The sequence below is a fragment of the Cervus elaphus genome, chromosome 21, assembly GCF_910594005.1.
Source record: "Cervus elaphus chromosome 21, mCerEla1.1, whole genome shotgun sequence".
In the NCBI taxonomy this organism is placed as follows: Eukaryota; Metazoa; Chordata; class Mammalia; order Artiodactyla; family Cervidae; genus Cervus; species Cervus elaphus.
Window position 1 is genome coordinate 5,106,145 of NC_057835.1, and position 17,453 is coordinate 5,123,597.

General features: G+C 55.5%; 1 protein-coding gene across 14 annotated transcripts in view; it reads right to left on the minus strand.

The window, feature by feature from the left end:
* Window positions 1–9,837, minus strand: part of ADCK5 (aarF domain containing kinase 5) — a 14,917-nt gene extending 5,080 nt beyond the window's left edge. For 12 of the 14 annotated variants that reach the window (XM_043879660.1, XM_043879663.1, XM_043879656.1 and 9 more), the window contains exons 1-3: window positions 9,729–9,837; window positions 2,922–3,025; window positions 2,370–2,519 (exon numbers count right to left, since the gene is read on the minus strand). In XM_043879660.1, coding sequence (XP_043735595.1) covers window positions 2,370–2,519; window positions 2,922–3,025; window positions 9,729–9,740 — 266 coding nt within the window. In that variant the 5' untranslated portion in view covers window positions 9,741–9,837. The other 2 variants (XM_043879667.1, XM_043879668.1) reach the window with 2 other exon arrangements.
* Window positions 9,838–17,453: the final 7,616 nt, after the last annotated feature.

Sequence of the window (17,453 nt, forward strand, 5' to 3'; positions counted from 1 at the left end):
CCCTGATGGCAGAACAGCCCCTGGGGGTGGACGGGACGGCTGAACGGGGAGGACGAGCTCACTGGAGAAGCACCAGAAGGGAAGGCCCTAAAGCAGCAGCCACAGGAGGGGGCAGGGCACCCGCGTCAAAGCACGAGGGAAGCCAAAGGCCAAATGTGAGACAAACCATGAGCACACATCAGACACACGCACGTCGGGGCTCAGCAAAGCTTTTCTTGGAAAGGTCAGACAGCAAACACTGGGCCTCGGAGGGCAGCCTCAGCAGGGGAGGGGGCGGGGCTGTCCTCCAAGGAGCTCACTCTACAGAGCAGGCAGCACCTCGGACCGTGTATATGGCACAGGGCCAGGGTGTCGTAAGGCCTGATGGCCCGTAGACAGGTCAAGGTCATCATACGATGCAGAATTAACATGACCCCGTTCCTATAAACCCAGAGGTTTCCTGAGTGAGGCAGTTGATGCTGGCCAGAAAGGACAACCGCGGCATAGAACTCGGGGTCTTCGCTCAGTCAGGCCTATGGAACGCAGCCCCGGCAGAGACTCTGGACACCACAGTCGGGGGCCAGAGGCAAGAGTGCGGAAGCTCTGAGGCGGGGCCGCCCAGACCCCTTCGGGGCACCTCGTTCTTGTGGAGTCTAACTTCACCTTTTTGCAGTAAAAACACCAAAATCAATATGGCATTTTCTGAGCCATCCTAGGAAAACTATCAAAACTGAGCGAGGGTGGGGATCGCCCCATGTGTAGCCTGTGGTTTGAGGGGAGGGAACCCATGGGGACGCTGGGACTCAGCGGCCGCCAGATGCCCTGGGCAAGGCGGGGTCTGGGGACTGTGCCCTGAGCCTGAGTTTAGCCACGAGAGCCGTGGAGACTCAGGGCTGTTCCAGGCTGGAGGAGGCTAGACATGGGTCCAGACAGATTCTCATGTGGAAAAGGCTGTTACTGGAAGGCCTGATGACACAGAACAGGGTCTGAGGGCTAGAGGGTCACAATGTGCCTGTCAGCTCCCTGACTGTGGCTGTGGAGGAGAACGTCCTTGTTTAGGAAATACTCAAGGTTTCAGGAATAATGGAGCACGCTGACAACATACTTGTCCATGTTTCAAAAAGAAAAAAGTTGTATTATTAGTCTAACTTCTTTGGATTTTTAAAACTGTGTCCAAAAAAACCAAAACCAAAACCCCACAGGATTTGTGAAGTTAAAATCAAGGAAGAGGTGGGGTCAGAAACCACCCTCAGGCATCCCGGCCCCGTGAGCAGGCCTGGTGTGTGCGCTGCATCCCAGTCTCCCTGCCACAGCAGGACAAGCCCACCACCCTCGGGCGAGCTGGGCCCGACATCCTGGGCTCCTGCCAGCACACTGCAGGCTCCCAGCTCTCCAGGGGCCCCGTGGCTGCCCTGCACCCACCAGGGCTCGGCCAGGCCCGCCCGTTCTGGCAACTGTCAGGGCTGAGGAGGCCGCGCAGCTGGTCGGGAAGGTAACTGCTCTAGCACCCCGCCACTCAGTCCCAGCTCGGCTTCTGAAAACTGGCTGTGAAAACCCCCTGAGGGAGGGAGGAGGAGTGGGTGAGTGCGCCAAGCCTACAGCCAACGCGGGGGACAGCAGCACAGGAACTGGAAGGAGAAACGGCCCGGACCCACTGAGGCTGCGGGGACGGCCCCCGTCATCCTGCGGGCCACTCAGGGGAGAGCTGGCCCCACCCACCTCTGGGCTGTGGAGACTGGGAAACATGGGAAGACACAGAGGCCGCTGCCTGGAACCTGCCCAGAAGGGCGACCAGGAGCTCCAGGCAAACCCACAGGTGGAAGAAGGTGAGGTGCTTGTCTGTCCGCCCACCTGTAGCTGCCGCTGGGGTAAATCTCAACGAAGTGGCAACCAAACGCCCCACTTCCTAGGCATCCTAATCCTCCACTGGGCACCAACCCAGGCTGCCCAAGAGCCGCCTTGGGCCATCACCTCCCAGCCCCTGGGCAGGGATGGGTGGGCTGAGGTCTCCCACTACGGGAGCTGGCTCTCAGGCCTCTGTGGGCAGGAGTCTTGGACCTGACAGGAGCAGGACGCCTGGCCAGGCCTCTCAGAAGGAAGACCGCCCGCGCCGCCCCCAGAATCCTGCCTGGGAGATGCAGGAGCGTGAGGCAGCCTTCAGTTTAAGGAGCCCGGGCTCCACTGACCAGCAGGGCGTGGTGCTGGTCCAGGCCACTGCTAGTGGAGGCGAGGAGGAAGCCCCCCGCACGCCGAGCTCTCCGCAGGGGCGGTCAGAAGGGAGACAAGGCAGTGGCCAGAGGTGGGTCTGTGGGGGCCACACCCCGTGCAGCGTCAGAGCTCCCGGCAGAACCCTGCAGCCCCAGCCCCCGACGCAGCCGCACCCGCCCTACCTGCTGAAGCGCCCGACGCCGTCCACCACCAGCCGCATCCGCCTCCTCTCCTGGGCTCCCGCTGTCAGGTACCTTGCCCCGAGCAGCAGGGGCGCCCCCAGGGCCGCGGCTGACAGCACCTTCCTCCACAGCGGCTGGGGCCTCCGGGGCCTGCAGGGACACGGGTGAGGTCCAGTCACGGGGTGGCCCCATCCCCAGCACCACGGCTGCACTAGGACCTCGGCAGGCGGCACCGACTTCAGGTCCAGGTCACCCCACCGAGCCCCACAGACGCCTGGACCCCACGTGGGCTCCATCCTGCCCACTGTCCACCCGGGTCTTGGACCCTCCCGCCTGCACCCTCGCTGCCCCCAGGTCTCCAACAGGCATGCCCCCCACCACCCTCAGCCCACAGCCCCCGTCAGGCCCCAGACCGGGGCCCTGGCGGTGGGGGGCCGGCACAGCCCGTCATGGGGAGGCGCACAGAGAAGGTCCAGCCTCACGACCCCCAACGGAGGGCGCCCTGTATGGTGAGGGGCACGTGCCAGAGGGTGCCTGTGGCGAGCTCCCTACCTTGCTGGCGGGGCTGCAAGGTTCCTCCTAAAGAAGGTGGCAGGGGACGGCCAGGGCTTGGGCCTGCCCTGCAGCAGGGCCGAGTGGAAGTGGCAGAGCTGTGCCTGCAAAGAGCAGAGGGCACAGGGCTGGCGGCAGGAACCCGCCCTGCCCCCTGCGACCCATCCCTGCAGAGCATCAGTGCTTCTTGGGCCCGTGCGTCTGACTCGGGAGCAGCGATGGCTCCAGGTTCAGAGCGCGGGCGAGGGCCAGGCGTCGCATGAGGGAAGCAAGGCCGTGTCCGCACCAGGAGGCCGCCCCCCACAGGCCCTGCCCTCGGCTCCCTGCAGGGTCCTGGGCGCCCTCACTGCCTATTTCCCTTTCTGAGACCAGCAGCTTCCCAGGGAAGAGTCACGATCAGAAAGGAAGCAGGGCCTCGGGGGCTGGCACTGGGCAAGTAAACAGACACAAGAACATGTGTCTCTGAGCCGCCATGGTGAGACCTGGGGTGGGGGGCTGGGGTGGGGCACAGCCAGGGGCAGGCAGAGAAGTCAAGGCCCCATGAGCTGCCCTGGCTGAGGGGCACAGAAGAAACCACGGCACTGCCAAGCCCACGGTCAGCCTCGGTCTCCCGATCTTACTGGAGTAAGACCTGAAGGGTTCTCAACCTCAGGTTCCTCAACTGTAGACAGTCTCAGTTTTGGGGACAAAAAAAGATTTCGCAAACTAAATCATAGCCCAGAGCACAGATGTTAACATTATTCTTACGAAATCTGAGCCAAACAAGGAACTGACTTTCCAATCACTTTCTGGCCAAAGCACACAGCCCTGGAGACAATTTCAAGGATACAAAACAACACCAAAGTCAAAGGAAAAGGTCCATGACCCACTGTCCTCAGAGGAGACCAGGGGTTGACAGAGAGCTCTGTTCCCCAAGGCCACCCGCAGTGAGTGTAGATCCTCAAGGAAAACCCCGCAGGGGCCACAGAGGCAGCCTCGGGCAGATGGGCAGTGAGGGCCAGCCGCCACAGACGGGGCCCACCCTTTCCTAGCCCTCCCCGCAGCCGGCTGACAACACAAGCCCGTGTCCTCCCCAGCAGTACCCTCTGCACCGGGTCCAGTGGAGACACACTGGCTGCAGGCTCCTCCAGGCCCTCTCACCACCGCTGTCCCGCAGCAGGAGGCGCGTGCCCCACGTGTGTTGTGCTGGCCCGGCCATGAAGCCTAGTCCTGGGACACTGGAGCTGCAGCCAGGTGGGGTGTCCCAAGGGAACCCAGGGGTTTCGTGCAGGGAGGGCGCAGGAGCAGGCAGGGCCAGATGCCCAGCAAGACCGGCTGCAGCCCAAGGCAGAGCTCGGGGGCGCTCAGGGGGGCGGCATGAGGAGCCAGCATGTGGGCCGAGGCCGGTGCCCAAGTCGAGAGGCCGCCACTCCCCTCACACCAGCCAGCTGCGCCTCCGGCCAGGGAGCGGTCTGCTGCGGCTCGGTCTTCTCAAAGAGACTATAAACCCACAGAAAAAGAAATGACGACAGCCTGCAGCCCTGGGGCTTCTGTGACCCGGAGAATTCCTGAGCATGGGGCACTCTTCACACAGCACTCCGGCCTCTCCGGAAAGCTGCTCAGGTCCACGCGTTGAGAACTACAGGTACCCAGTACAGGCCCTTGTCAATTCTCTCTCCTTCCTGTAAATACTGCCTGTTTTTCACTAGAAGTTTAAAAAGAGTCGCAAGAAAAAACCTGGGTGGACTTGCACTGCATACAAAGCAAGAACCCTGACTGAACCTCAGTCTGAAAGAAAACGCCTATGAAACACCTGTGGGACCACAGACAGCAGAGAGCCACAGTCAGGATTTTGAGGTGAGATGGCTTCTGTGGTTACGTCAGAGGATACCCTCCTCCTTTAGGGGTGCATGAAGTGTCGAGATTATGCGTCAAGGTCTGTGACTTACTTTCAAATGGTGCAACGACAACAAAATACGTATGGCTTCAAACAGACCCAGATCAGTTGGAGCCAGATGCTAACACTGGTAGACCGAGGCAGTAGCACCTGGGTAAGTAACTCTGGGGGACCCTACGCTTGACCATTTTCGCAGTCGCAGGGATAGTGCATCTGCCGCACTCTCCAGCCCTACCGGGAAGGCGAGGCAGCTGGAGTGGGTCCAGGCAGACCTGGAAACACCCGGAGACGCTGAGTGGCCACAACCCGGGGCGGAGGCGCTCCCGGCATCGAGGGGACCGCTCGCCACCAGCCACCGCATGGGCTCCCCAGAGACTCAGGCTGAGCTGAGGCCTAGGCCGGGGGCAGAGCCAGCCGGCTGGGGCAGACTTTGAATCTGGGCTCCAGCACTTGCCAGCCATGCCGTGTGGGTAAGTTCCTTCCCCCTGTGCCTCAGTTTCCCTGTCTGCAGGGTTGGGACCACAGCATTGCTGCAGTGCGGGTGAATGAACTAACGTCTGGAAAGCCCTTGGGCAGTGCCCAGTGTGGGGGCAGGTGAAGCACCGCCAAGGCCAGCCTGTGGTCAAGGAGCGGGCAGGCCCTTCCAGGTGCTCCTCACTGCACCAAACTGCCCGCTGGTCCCCAGTGCCCTCCTGGGGACCCTCCTCCCCGCGACCCTGCCCTCCCAGCTCCGCAGGCCACCCCTAACATAAACAAGGACTTATTTGCTGGGTTGAACTAAACTGAGAAAACAGACTACAGATCTTCTTTATTTATGATGGGGTTAGGGTGAAACCCATCGTAAGTTGAGAATGTCAGAAGTCGAAAATGCATTTAATACACTGAACCTACCGAAGTTTAGCCTGGTCTTTCTGAAACCTGCTCGGAACACTCACAAGTGGGCAAAACAATCTAGCACAAAGCCTGTTTACACTGAGGCGTGGACCATCTTCTGTAACTGACTGCACATGGCACTAACAGTGAATATAGGACACTGCCAGGGCACCCTGGCGATTGCAGGCTGACGGGGAGCTGCTGCAGCCGCAGCCCAACATCAAAGAGAGCATCCACCTCCTGCCGCTGGTCCAGAAAAAGGTCAGACTCAAAGCTGGATGTAGACTTTCTACTGAACATGTATCACTTCCACACCATCATGAGTCAGGGATCAACATGTAGAAAGCATGGAGCAGATTACATACGCAGATAAAGAAACCCTCAGCTCTGGAGCGGATGGCCACTGCCAAGTCCCAGTGGGGACACACCCGAGACAGTGAAGGAAAACGGCCAAAGCTGACTGCTAACGATTACCCGGAGACGCTACCATTCAGAGAGAAGGAAAGGACAGATCCACAAGTTATTCTAGCCAGCATGCCAACGACCTGCAGGTCCAAGGCTGAGGTGAGGCCCAAAGGGGCTGCCACACCAGAGGGCAGGCACAGCGGCTCCAAGACCACAGCTGAGCCCAGCGTCACACCTCCTCCGCCAGGGACCCCACACATGGGCTCCGGGTGTGTTTCAGGGGCAGCAGGAGACTGCGAGCGAGGAGGGTGCCCCGAGAGGGCACTGCCATCAAGGCCTGCACCTGAGGAAGGCCCAGAGTCCATCAGGGAGACTCAGCGGGTCACACGGCGAGGACACTGCCAAAGGAGAAGCATGTGCAGCCCTAGTCGGTCCTTCTCCAGGGGGACGGCACCCCTGGGTCGACAGGTGCCGCAGAGCGGGGCCGAGTCCCTGAGGGCTGAACCCTGCACCACAACACGGGCCTGTCCACCTGCCTCACCGACCTCACTCGGTGCCTGGGGGGCGACTCCCTGCTGACCCCTGCCAAGCTGGAAAGGTGAAAGATGGCAGAAATAAAGTGCCTTGCTCAGGCCCTGGCACCTAACAGGTGCTCAACAAAAGACAGACACTTCTGATGGCGGGGCTTGTTTCCTCACATGGCCCACAGCACAGCAGAGAAGCCAGAGGCTGGGAAACCGAACCGCTTCCCCAGCCCGCACCCTTCCTATCCCCAAACCAGCCATCGGGCGGAGCACACTGTCCCCGGAGCCATTAGTGGGAGAGTCCAGTGAGAAAAAGGCAAGTCACCTAACAAGTAAGTTTACACATCATGTTCGTATTAAACACACAGTTCTCTTCACAGGAGAATGCCGAACCTGAATCACTGACTCTAAAGCTCAGGGCCCTGGCTGCTCCCACAGCCTCCTGACCACTGTCCACTGGCTGGGGCTGGAAGGGAAGCTGAAGACCAGTGTCCATAGCCTCCGGACACATGGCCGATGCCAAGGGGGCACGGCCAGAAAAGTAACGGCCCCTGACCACGGCCCCCAGAGCAGCTGTCGTTTTCTGAGGAGTCAGCACCGCAGCAGGTGCTCTGGCCGCACTGCCTCATTCCCAGCCCTGACCCCTCACTCAATCGCCTGGGACGAACATCCCTCTGGCAGACCCTGCACAGCCGCGAGGAGCCTGGCCCAGGCCTACTCTCCAGGCCGCTGTTCTGCCTGAACTGTCCCCCCCCCCCCATTCTCAGGGTTCCTTGCTCCCCCACCCCACCCCACCCCACCCCACCCCACCCCACCCCACCCCACCCCACCCCACCCCACCCCACCCCACCCCACCCCACTGTCCTTATCACAGGAGCCCGGGTTAGCCTGCAAGCTTTCTCTCCATCAGGCTGGGCAGGGCCATCTCTTAATCATCTCCAAGATACAGCAGAAATTCTTTATCACAAACACTTATTGAACTGAGATAAATGGTGGCTAAGTGGAGAAAAAGCCAGAACCCCACATGGCCCAGGCCATCATGCTGCTGAGCGACAGGTGGAAGGCCACGGTCAGGAGAGAGAAGGAGGCCTCTGCTGACGACACCAAAGCCCTCACAGGGCCCAGCGTGCTGGCTCATGCCAGCAACTCCCCAAATATCCCCACCACCCAGGAGACACCCGTGGGTCACAGAGCTATAAATGCGGCAGAGCCAGCAGCCAGACCTTCCAGGACCCAGTCCAGGGCAATACCTACGCATCACACGTGACCCGCACCACACCCAGCAAACAGGTACAGAGAGGCTGCCTCCTCGGCAGCAGGAGCACACGCGCGGCCCTCCTGGGGTGGTCCTCTCACTCCTGAAGCCTCCCGCTTTGGGACAAGATGACGGGGGACTTTTCTCAGCCCGGGTGCACTGTGCTCATCTGGAACTCAGCTAACAATCTATCAAGCAGTGTCACTCAGACAGACACTACAGAGCTCACAAACTCTGTGTGCACATCAACTCAGAACCACGAGCACCTGCACTCACATTTTAGGCACAAGCTGAGCTGTTGGTTTTCCTAACACCCTGTAGATTAGACACAGCAGATTTGAAAAGTCACTGCAGATAAGCCAGGCCCCAGGAGAAAGAAGCAATTGCTGAATCTCATGAGACCTGAAACTACAAAGAGGTGACAAGAATCTGAGCGATGTAACGGCAGGTAGGTCAACAGCCCTGCGCACATAGCAGGAGAGTAAACCAAAGCACTGGGCCTGAATTGTTCTCAAGGTTAGGAAGAGAGACTGGGCATCTGGGCCCAGGAAACGTAGTGGAGATGACCTTGAACACCCTGTCCTTTGCTTTTCTAGGGTCTCTGACCCTCTCAGCACCAGTCAGGACTCAGAAGTCTACTGGGCCTTGCTCTACTTACTGGTCATGAGCATTTCCTGCTCAAGAGCCAAAGCCTGCCTGCCCACTCCCGAGGGCTGCCTAGAGGACTGAGTGACCTGAATGAGTGAAGCAGCTTTATAAACTATAAAAGACCAACTCACTGTCTCTGCCTGACTCTCAGACTAACACTGCTTCATCATCTCACCCACAAAACACCCCTGTGTAATGGAGCCGCTCTACAAGCCACAGAAGCTAATGGACATTCATTTGTACTAACACCTAAACCCACAAGGCTAGGCTTATTAGAAAACTACGAGGTCTACAGAATATTCCGTTGAAAATGGTGATGAGCCCCACTCAGTCTCCTCACCTCTAAACCAACCACACAAGAAAACGGCTAGGTTTTTGGAGAGAGAGTGGCTAAGACCAGGGTCAACCACTATGACACCCAGTTTGAAAGGTACTAATTCAAACGTAGGAGAGGCAATAAAACGGGAGGTCGGGGGAGGAGGGGGCGGGGACTGGAAAGGCAGGTGCCATGTTCAGGATCAAAAGAAGCTGAGTTAGGAGGGCAGCCCACGGCCAAACAGAAACCTAGGAAGGCCTGAGAGGAGGGGCTTTCTGAGACAGGGCGGGAGGAGGGGTGACCCCGAGACAGAGCCGGGCCGCAGCAGCTGTCAGCCCACCTGCCGCCCCCGCAAGTCCTGTCTCCCCAGAGGCGGGGGGCAGCGGTCAGTCCGGGATGACCCGGGCTGGGTTGGTGACAAGGGAAAAAGGGTGCCCAAGGGAGCAGGTGAAGAAAGGGCGGGGGATCCGCTCTGCGATTAGGGCAGAGCCTGCAGCGGCGAGGGGTCTGAGGCAGACACGGGGCAGGCGGAGGCGAAGGGCGCCAGACAGCCGCCTCGGGAAAGGGCGTCTCCCTGGGGAGGGGCATCCGTAAGGGACGAGAGGGTCGTCCCTCGCGGGGAAGGAGGCTTTGGAGAGCCGCCTCTGAGACAAGACTCCCGCACCAAGAAGCAGCCTCTGAGAAGCGGAGCTGCGGCGTGCGGCGGGGAAGGCCCGACGTCCCCCCCACAGGGCCTGGGGGCTGAAGCGGGAACCCGAGGACAGGCTGCCTGAGGGCTGTGACGGGCTCCTCCTAGAGCCCTGTGGGTGCCGGCCAGGCGGGAGGATCCCGGGGGAGAGAGTCTCGGGCCCTGCGGGTCCCGGCCGGGCAACCCGAGCCGCGGCAGGGGCGCGAGCGCGCGGGGTCTCACAGGTCTCCACATTTTCTGTCCGCCGCTCGGCTCCCGCTCGACACACGCCGTACACCCGCCGCCAGCCCAGCAGGCCCTGCGGGAGGGGTGCAGTGCGCACGCGCGCGCCGTCCCGACGGGCGGGCGGGGACTGGAGGCCACGCCCCTAGTAGTCCCGCTGCCGCAGTGGAGCGGCGCCCCCTGGCGGCTCCCGGCCCACTAGGTTTAGGGCCAGGACCGGCGCTCCGTCAAGGCACGCGGTCAGACACCGCTGGGTTCAGTTCCGTCGCTCAGTCGTGTCCGAGTCTTTACGACCGCATGGACTGCAGCACGCCAGGCTTCCCTGTCCATCTCCAACTCCCGGAGCTTGCTCAAACTCACGTCCATCGAGTTGGTGATGCCATCAACCATCTCCTCCTCTGTCGTCCCCAGACTCTGCTGCTGGGGTCTTTTCCCACCCCCAGTGGAAGCTGAGGCTTGGGAAGGTCAGCTCACCTGTTCCCCCAGGACTTCACAGCAAGGGCAGAAGCCGGGAGGGAGAAGAGACCCCACTAGGGGGTCAGCGCCGACAGCTGGAGCGGAACCCAGGGCGGGGAAGGGGCAGCCTTTCCAGCCCAGCATTTCCATGCGATGGATTAGGGTGACTGACTGCTCAAGTCTCGCTTTTCTTGCTGCAAAATGAGGTCCTGGCTCACAAGTTAAGGGTGCTAAGATACCACGCAGGCCACCTTAAGTTTGCTTTGCTAGAAGTTATTATAAAAACTCTCAGATTGGACTTTCAAAGGCCTCTGTTATTTGTTATCCCAGGTGAGAAACATAATGTATATCATATGAGGGAATTTCTGTTTGTGAGCCTGCTAGGAAGAGGCCTTCCCGACTGCCTGTAAGGCATGGAGTGTGAAACCCTGGGAGTGTTCTGTAGGCATTCACTCCAGGAGGTCGACCCACGTTCCCCAGAAGTGGTTCACACCTGTTAATGAGCCACCCTCTCGGTGTGGCCATTTACAAGGCTTCCAGCACACAGCAAATTTCTCCAATTCTGTCTTGGTAAAAAGGAAGATTGACTCTAACTGAAGTTGTGCAAATATCTATGCTGTTGCGAAGAGTGAGACTCAGTAAAAGTCTCAGTATCAGAATCAGGGAGGTGAGTTGGTGAGAAGCAAGTGTTATTTATCGATTGATTCCATTTTTTTGGCCAAGTCGGGTCTTCATTGCAGCCGGAGTGTTCCCATTGCCCTGTGGCATGTGGGATCTTAGTTCCCCAGCCAGGGGTCGAACCTGCCCCTTGCTTGGAAGTACAGTGTTAACCACTGGGCCATCAAGGAAGGCTCTGCTAGTATAACTTTGTAGTAAGTTTTGTAATTGGGAAGTGTGAGAGATTCCTGCAACTTTATTCCTTTTTTTTTTTTTTTAGTGCTTTTAAAATTTTATTGCATCTATATATATTTTATGTGAAATATATGACTATGTATTTTTACATTATCTTGTAAATCCCGACCAAGGGATCAAGCCCCCGTCTCCTGCATTGCAGGCATATTCTTTACTGTCTTAGCCACCAGGGAAGCCCATATGTATACACACACACACACACACACACACACACACATATATATAAATGCTTTTTTTCCTTCCAATTTTATTGAGATGTAACTGATGCTGCACTGTGTAAGTTTAAGGTGTGCAGCATGATTAGACTCACATGCATCATGAAATGGTCACTACAATACATTTACTGAACATCCATCATCTTGTATAAACACAAAATAAAAGATTAAAAAAATTTTTCCTTATGTTGAGATCTCTTAGGATTTACTCTGACAAACTTTCATATGTAACATTCAGCAGTTAATTAATCATGTTATACATTATATCCCTAGTATTAACACTTACCTTTTTTGGCTGTGCCACTCAGCATGTGTGCATGTTAAGTCACTTCACTCATGTCCAACTCTTTGCGACCCTATGGACTGTAGCCCACCAAGCTCCTCTGTTGATGGGATTCTCCAGGCAAGAATGCTGGAGTGGGTTGCCATGCCCTTCTCCAGGGGATCCTCCTGACCCAAGGATAAAACCCATGTCTCTTAGGTCTCCTGCACTGGCAGGAGGGTTCTTTACCAGTAGTGTCACTTGACAAGCCTGCCGCTTGGCATGCAAAATCTTAATTCAGGATCGAACCCATACCCCCTGCAGTCAAGCATGGTGCCCTAACCACTGGACTTCCAGGGAAGTCCCCCTAGTACTTGTCTTGTAACTGGAAATTTGTACCTTTTACCCACCTTTATCCAATTCTGCCTCCCCCCACCCCTTGCTTCTGGTAACCACAAATCAGATCTCCTTTTCTATGAGTTTATTCTCGATGTATAATTGACCTACAATACCAATAGTTCCAGGTGAACAATGTAGTGATTCAATATTTCTGTACATTATAAAACGATCCCCAGGGTAAGTCTAGTTACCATCTGTCACTGTACAAAGTTACTACTATATTATTGATTATACTCCCCACTGTACATTTCATACCTGTTGACTCACTTATTTTGTAACTGGAAGCTTGTACCTCTTATTAATCTCCCTCACCTATCTCGCTCATCCCACATACCTCTCCCCTCTGGCAACTACCTGTTTGTTCTCTGCATCTATGAGTCTGTTTCTGTTTTCATATGTTTGTTCACTTGTTATGCTTTTTATCCCACTTATAAGTGAAGTCATATGGTATGTCTTTCACTGTCTGACTCACTCTACTCGGCAAAATAACCTCTACGTCCATCTATGTTGTCAAAATGGCAAGATTCCACTCTGTTCTGTGGCTAATTGTGCTCAGTTGCTCAGCTGTGTCCAACTCCTTGTGACCTCATGGATTGCAGCCCGCCAAGCTCCTCTGTCCATGGGATTTTCCAGGCAAAAATCCTGGAGTGGAAAAAACAAAGAATACTAGAGTGGGTTGGCATTTCCTATTTCAGGGGATCCTCCTGACCCAGGGATCAAACCTGCGTCTCTTGTGTCTCCTCCATCAGAAGGCAGGTTCTTTACCACTCTGCTACCAGGGAAGCCCAAGGACAGTGTTCTGTGGCTGACACTCCATTTTGTGTGTGTAATGTATGTGGCACATCTTCTTTATCCATGTATCTGCCAGTGGGCAATTAGATTGTTTCTGTATCTCAGCTATTGTAAATAATGCTGCAATTAACATAGGGGCTCATGTATGTTTTCTAATGAGTGTTCTTGTTTTCTTCAGATAAATACTCAGAAGTGAAATTGCTAGATCATGTGGTAACTCTATTTTTAACTTTTTGAGGAAACTCCATACTATTGTCCACAGTGGCTGCACCAGTTTACATAACCACCAACAGCACACAAGGGTTCATTTTTCTACACACCCTCTCCAACACTTATTTGTTTTCTTGTTGATGAGTGTGAGGTGAAATCTCATTGTGGCTTTGATTTTTCTCATGACTGATAATGTTGAGCATCTTTTCATGTGCCTGCTCTCCATATGTATGTCTTCTTTTGTCTGTTTTGGTCTTCTGCCCATTTTTTAACTGCGTTGTTTGTTTTACTGAGGTTGCATCATGTGAGTTCTTTGAATGTTTTGGATATTAATCTCTTGTTGGATATATCCATTGCAAATATCTTTGTCCATTCAGTAGGCTGGTTTTTAATTTTGTTGATAGTTTCCTTTACTGTACAAATGCTTTTTATGTTGATGTAGTCCCATTTATTTATTTTTACTTTTGTTTCTCTTGCTTGAGGAGACATATTCAAAAAAATTGCCAAGGCTGATGACAATGTTTTCTTCTAAAAGATTAATGGTTTCAGGTCTTACATTAAGTCTTTAATCCATTTTTGGTTTATTTTGTATCTGGAGTGGGAAAGTACTCCAGTTTTGAGTCTTTGTATTTGTAGCGTCTAATTTTCCCAACAGCATGTATTGAAGAGGTTGTCTTTTCCCCTTTGTATATTCTCCTGCATTGGCTGGCAGATTCTTTACAGCTATTGCCACCTGGGAAGCCCCCCCTCTCCTTTGAAGATTCTTGTCTCTTTTTCTTGTAGATTAATTGATCGTAAGTGTGTGGGTTTATTTCTGGGCTCTCTATTCTGTTTCATTGACCTATATGTCTGTCTTGATTACTGTAGTTGTGTAGCCAACTATATTCTTTTAAAGATTGTTTTGGGGAATTCCCTGGCGGTCCAGTGGTTAAAACTCAGCACTTTTACTGCCAAAGATCCAGGTTCAATCTCTGGTCTAAGACCCTGCAAGCCCTGTGGCATGGCACACACAAAAAAAGGATTGTTTTGGCTATTCTGTATCTCCTGAGTTTTGTTTTGTTATGAATATTAGGATTAGTTTTTTGTTTTTTTGTTGTTTTTTCAAAAAAAGCCGGATGGAATTTTGATAGGGATTACTTGAATCTGTAGATTAGTATTGCCAAGTTAACAACAGAAGTCTTCTGATCTAGGAATATTTACTCATGTCTTTCATTGTTGTCAACATTTTGTAGTTTTCCATGTACAAGTTTAGCATTTCATTTGTTAAATTCATTTTAAGGTATTTTATTTTTTTGATGCTACTGTAAAAAAATTTTTCCTTAATTTCACTTTCAGCTCATCGGCTGAACACATATAAAGATACAACTGATTTCTGTATATTGATGTTGTATTCTGCAAATTTTGGTTGCATTTGTTTTTGGTCCTAACAAGTTCTTTGTGGACTCCTTATGATTTTCTATACATAGAATCATGTCATCTGAGGATAGTTTTATTTCTTTTCCCATCTGGATGCCTTTTATTTCTTTTTCCTGTGTAACAACCCTTGCCAGGACCCGCAGTGCAATGTTGAATAGAAACAGAGAGCAGACACCTTCATCTGTGGATCTGCCTGCTTCTCCTCTGGATGCCTGAGTACCCTGGTGTATGCATCTCTTCACATCCCTCTGACCTAAGTCTGTGTGGGGTGGGGTGGGCGCCTGGGGGGGACATGGGTAGCAGGACACCTGTGAGGGGTCAGGTAGGGGCTCTTTTGCAATCTGCTTTCTAATGAGCTCAGTTCTCCTGCCACGCTTGCAAAAGGAGAGGAAATATGAAGACAGAAACCTCCTCCAGGGCTTTGTCTGGATAGTCCAGCTGAAGGTCCTGCCTCCTTCCCCACCTAGCCTGGCTCGAGGTGTTCTGAGAGGGTCCGACCTCCAGGAAACTCTCCTTTGCAGGGTGGAAGTGGTCAGCGAAGCATCCTGCTCAGGAGCTGGTGGGAGCACCTAGGAAAGCCTAGGGCTCTTGACATGGGGAGTAGGATGGGAGAATCTGCAGGACGGTGACTGATCCATCCCCAGGCATGGTAATGTCAGCCAGTGCTTGGCGTGCGAACTTCTGAATGGTCCAGATGCTCAGAGACGAAAGAGGACCTCACAACTCTTGCAACTGTGACAGATAGAAACCAACTCAATTTAAATAAGCACGAAATTGTGGGCTGACTAACTTGGAAGGCCAAGGGGTTTAGCTTCAGGTACAGCTGGATCCAGGCGACTGCAGGATGCTGTCAGGGTCTGGCTCTCTCCACCCCTTGCCCTGTTCCCTATGTGGTGTCTTCACCGTCTGGTGTGCACCAAGTAGTTTGGGTAGTTTTTACAACTCTTGGGACAACTGACACGCCCAGTGCCAATCTACAGGGTCCTCGTTTGCTCCACAGGGCCACCTCTCCTCCCCCATTTCAACTGGTGTGGGCACCACGGCTGGATCAGCTGGGTCAAGCACCCAGCCACAGGGTGGGGGCCAGAGGGGTCTGTGATTAATAACCCACTAGAACAACAGTTGCTTCTGAGACCCCTGGAAAGCGCAGTGGACAGAATGTCTGGGGTCTCCTTCAAAGAGAGACCCTTTGGGCAGGGCTGGGAGGCCAAATGGCTGGCCACATGCCATCTAGCTGGAGGCATGGCGCCCAGGTGCAGTCCTGGGGGACACTGTGCTCTGAGGGGCTGGCATGGTGGGCTGCCCCGCTTCCCGGCCTCATAGCTGGGCGGCTGAGAGCGGGAAGGGCGTGCCGAGCGAGTGGCCCTCCAGGATTTGGCCCCGTGGCCTTTCCTCCCCTTGTCATCTGGGCCCCCGCTTGTTTCCTTCGGGGACGCTGACCGGAATGTCCTGGAGACTTCAAAGGGCGGCAGCTTCCTCAAACCCCCTCCAGTCCCCCTGCCCGCCCCCCCTTCAGGAGACCATGCACATTCCATGGAGCCTGGCACACCTGGCAGACACACAGGCAGGCAGAGCAGAGGCTCCCTGGACTCCCAACGCGAGGAGAAGGGGGCAGGAAGGAACAGGGAGCCGTCCCAGGGTGGGCAAGGGAGGGATGAGGGCAGTGTCAGGAGTGCAGGGTGGGATACACCACCCATTTCATGCCCTCAGCCTCTGCTCGCTGCAACCAAAGGCAATGTTCCTAACTCACAGCTGCCTGTCACCTTGCTTCCCAAATGCAAGAGACAAGTCAAGCTGCTGCTACCCCCTTCCCCAGTCCCGTCAGGTCAAGTGGCCCGGCAGTTAGCGCCACTGGGGCCTGTCTTCAGGGCTGGGCTGTCTGAGCCCTATGGGAGCCTGGCCCAACTGAACGCTTGTTGGATGGTCAAAGCCTGGAAATCCTTCTCTCCCGCCAGGAAGTTCCTCCTGCTCAGCTGATCTGGCCAAGGCCAGGGCGGAAGGCCTTGAGAGGCCCACATGCTCCCTACGCCAAGGACAGCCAGCCTCTGAAGTTAAGGGCGGGCATCCAGAGGGGGCTGGGTGGCAAGGCAGGCAGGCGCCACTGCCCCGAGTCCATACCATGGGCCTCAGGGCCCCCTGTGGAAGCAGATGCCTTGTCTGTGAGAACAGGGTCCCTGTACCAGGCTGGTCCCACTGGACCACAGCTCAGGGCCCTGCTGGGAGCCTGTCCTCAACAGGCCTCTCTGCTCCCCAACTGCCCAGGAGGCACAGAGGAGACAGCAGAAGCCCAGGCCCAGCCCCTCCCGGCTCGGGGCTCTCTGCAGGTTGTGCCAGCCCTCAGTAGGTGAGCCCGCCAGTCCGGGACAGCATGGCTCCCTACAGAGGCCAACAAGCAGAGACCCGGACCGCCATCCTGGAGCCTCGCGGGCAGTGTGGGTTGTGCAGAGCCAGGGCCATCTGCCAGCAGCCCAGAGAGAAGGCAGCCGCTGTCACGTCCACCTGAATAACGGCTTGGGGCTTGGCAGCTTTGATCACAGGAGCTAAAAACAGGACAGGTGGCTTGGGGGAGTGGGCGACATCCTTGGGCAGAAGAATCCTAAGACTGGCTGGACCCTCACACCCCAGTCTTCTGAGTCCCGCTCACAGAGCCCTTTCCACACAAGGACCTGGCAACAAGCCCCTGGTGTAAATCCGCACCCCCCCACCCCCTGCAGGATCCTCCATAAAGCAGCAGGGAAATGCTGCCACACCTGGGCCACAGACCCGGCAACCAGCAGGCAGCCCATGCAGTCGGGCCCTCGTGTCTGGCTGGCCTGGCCCACCACACAGCCTCTGGCTGCTGTAACCTGTACGGGTCTTTGGCCCGGACCCCAGGCCCTGGGAGCAGGTCTTCTCTGTCCCTCTGGGCACTTCTCTGTGTGCAGAGGACAGGGTTCCACGAACCTGGGATCTCCAGACACTGCCCCAGGGAGCAGCAGCCCCTCCTGAATAGGTCAGACTATGGCTCCAAATCAGAGGAGGTCTATTGGCACAGCAGAAGTTGTTCCTGGAATCGACTCCAAC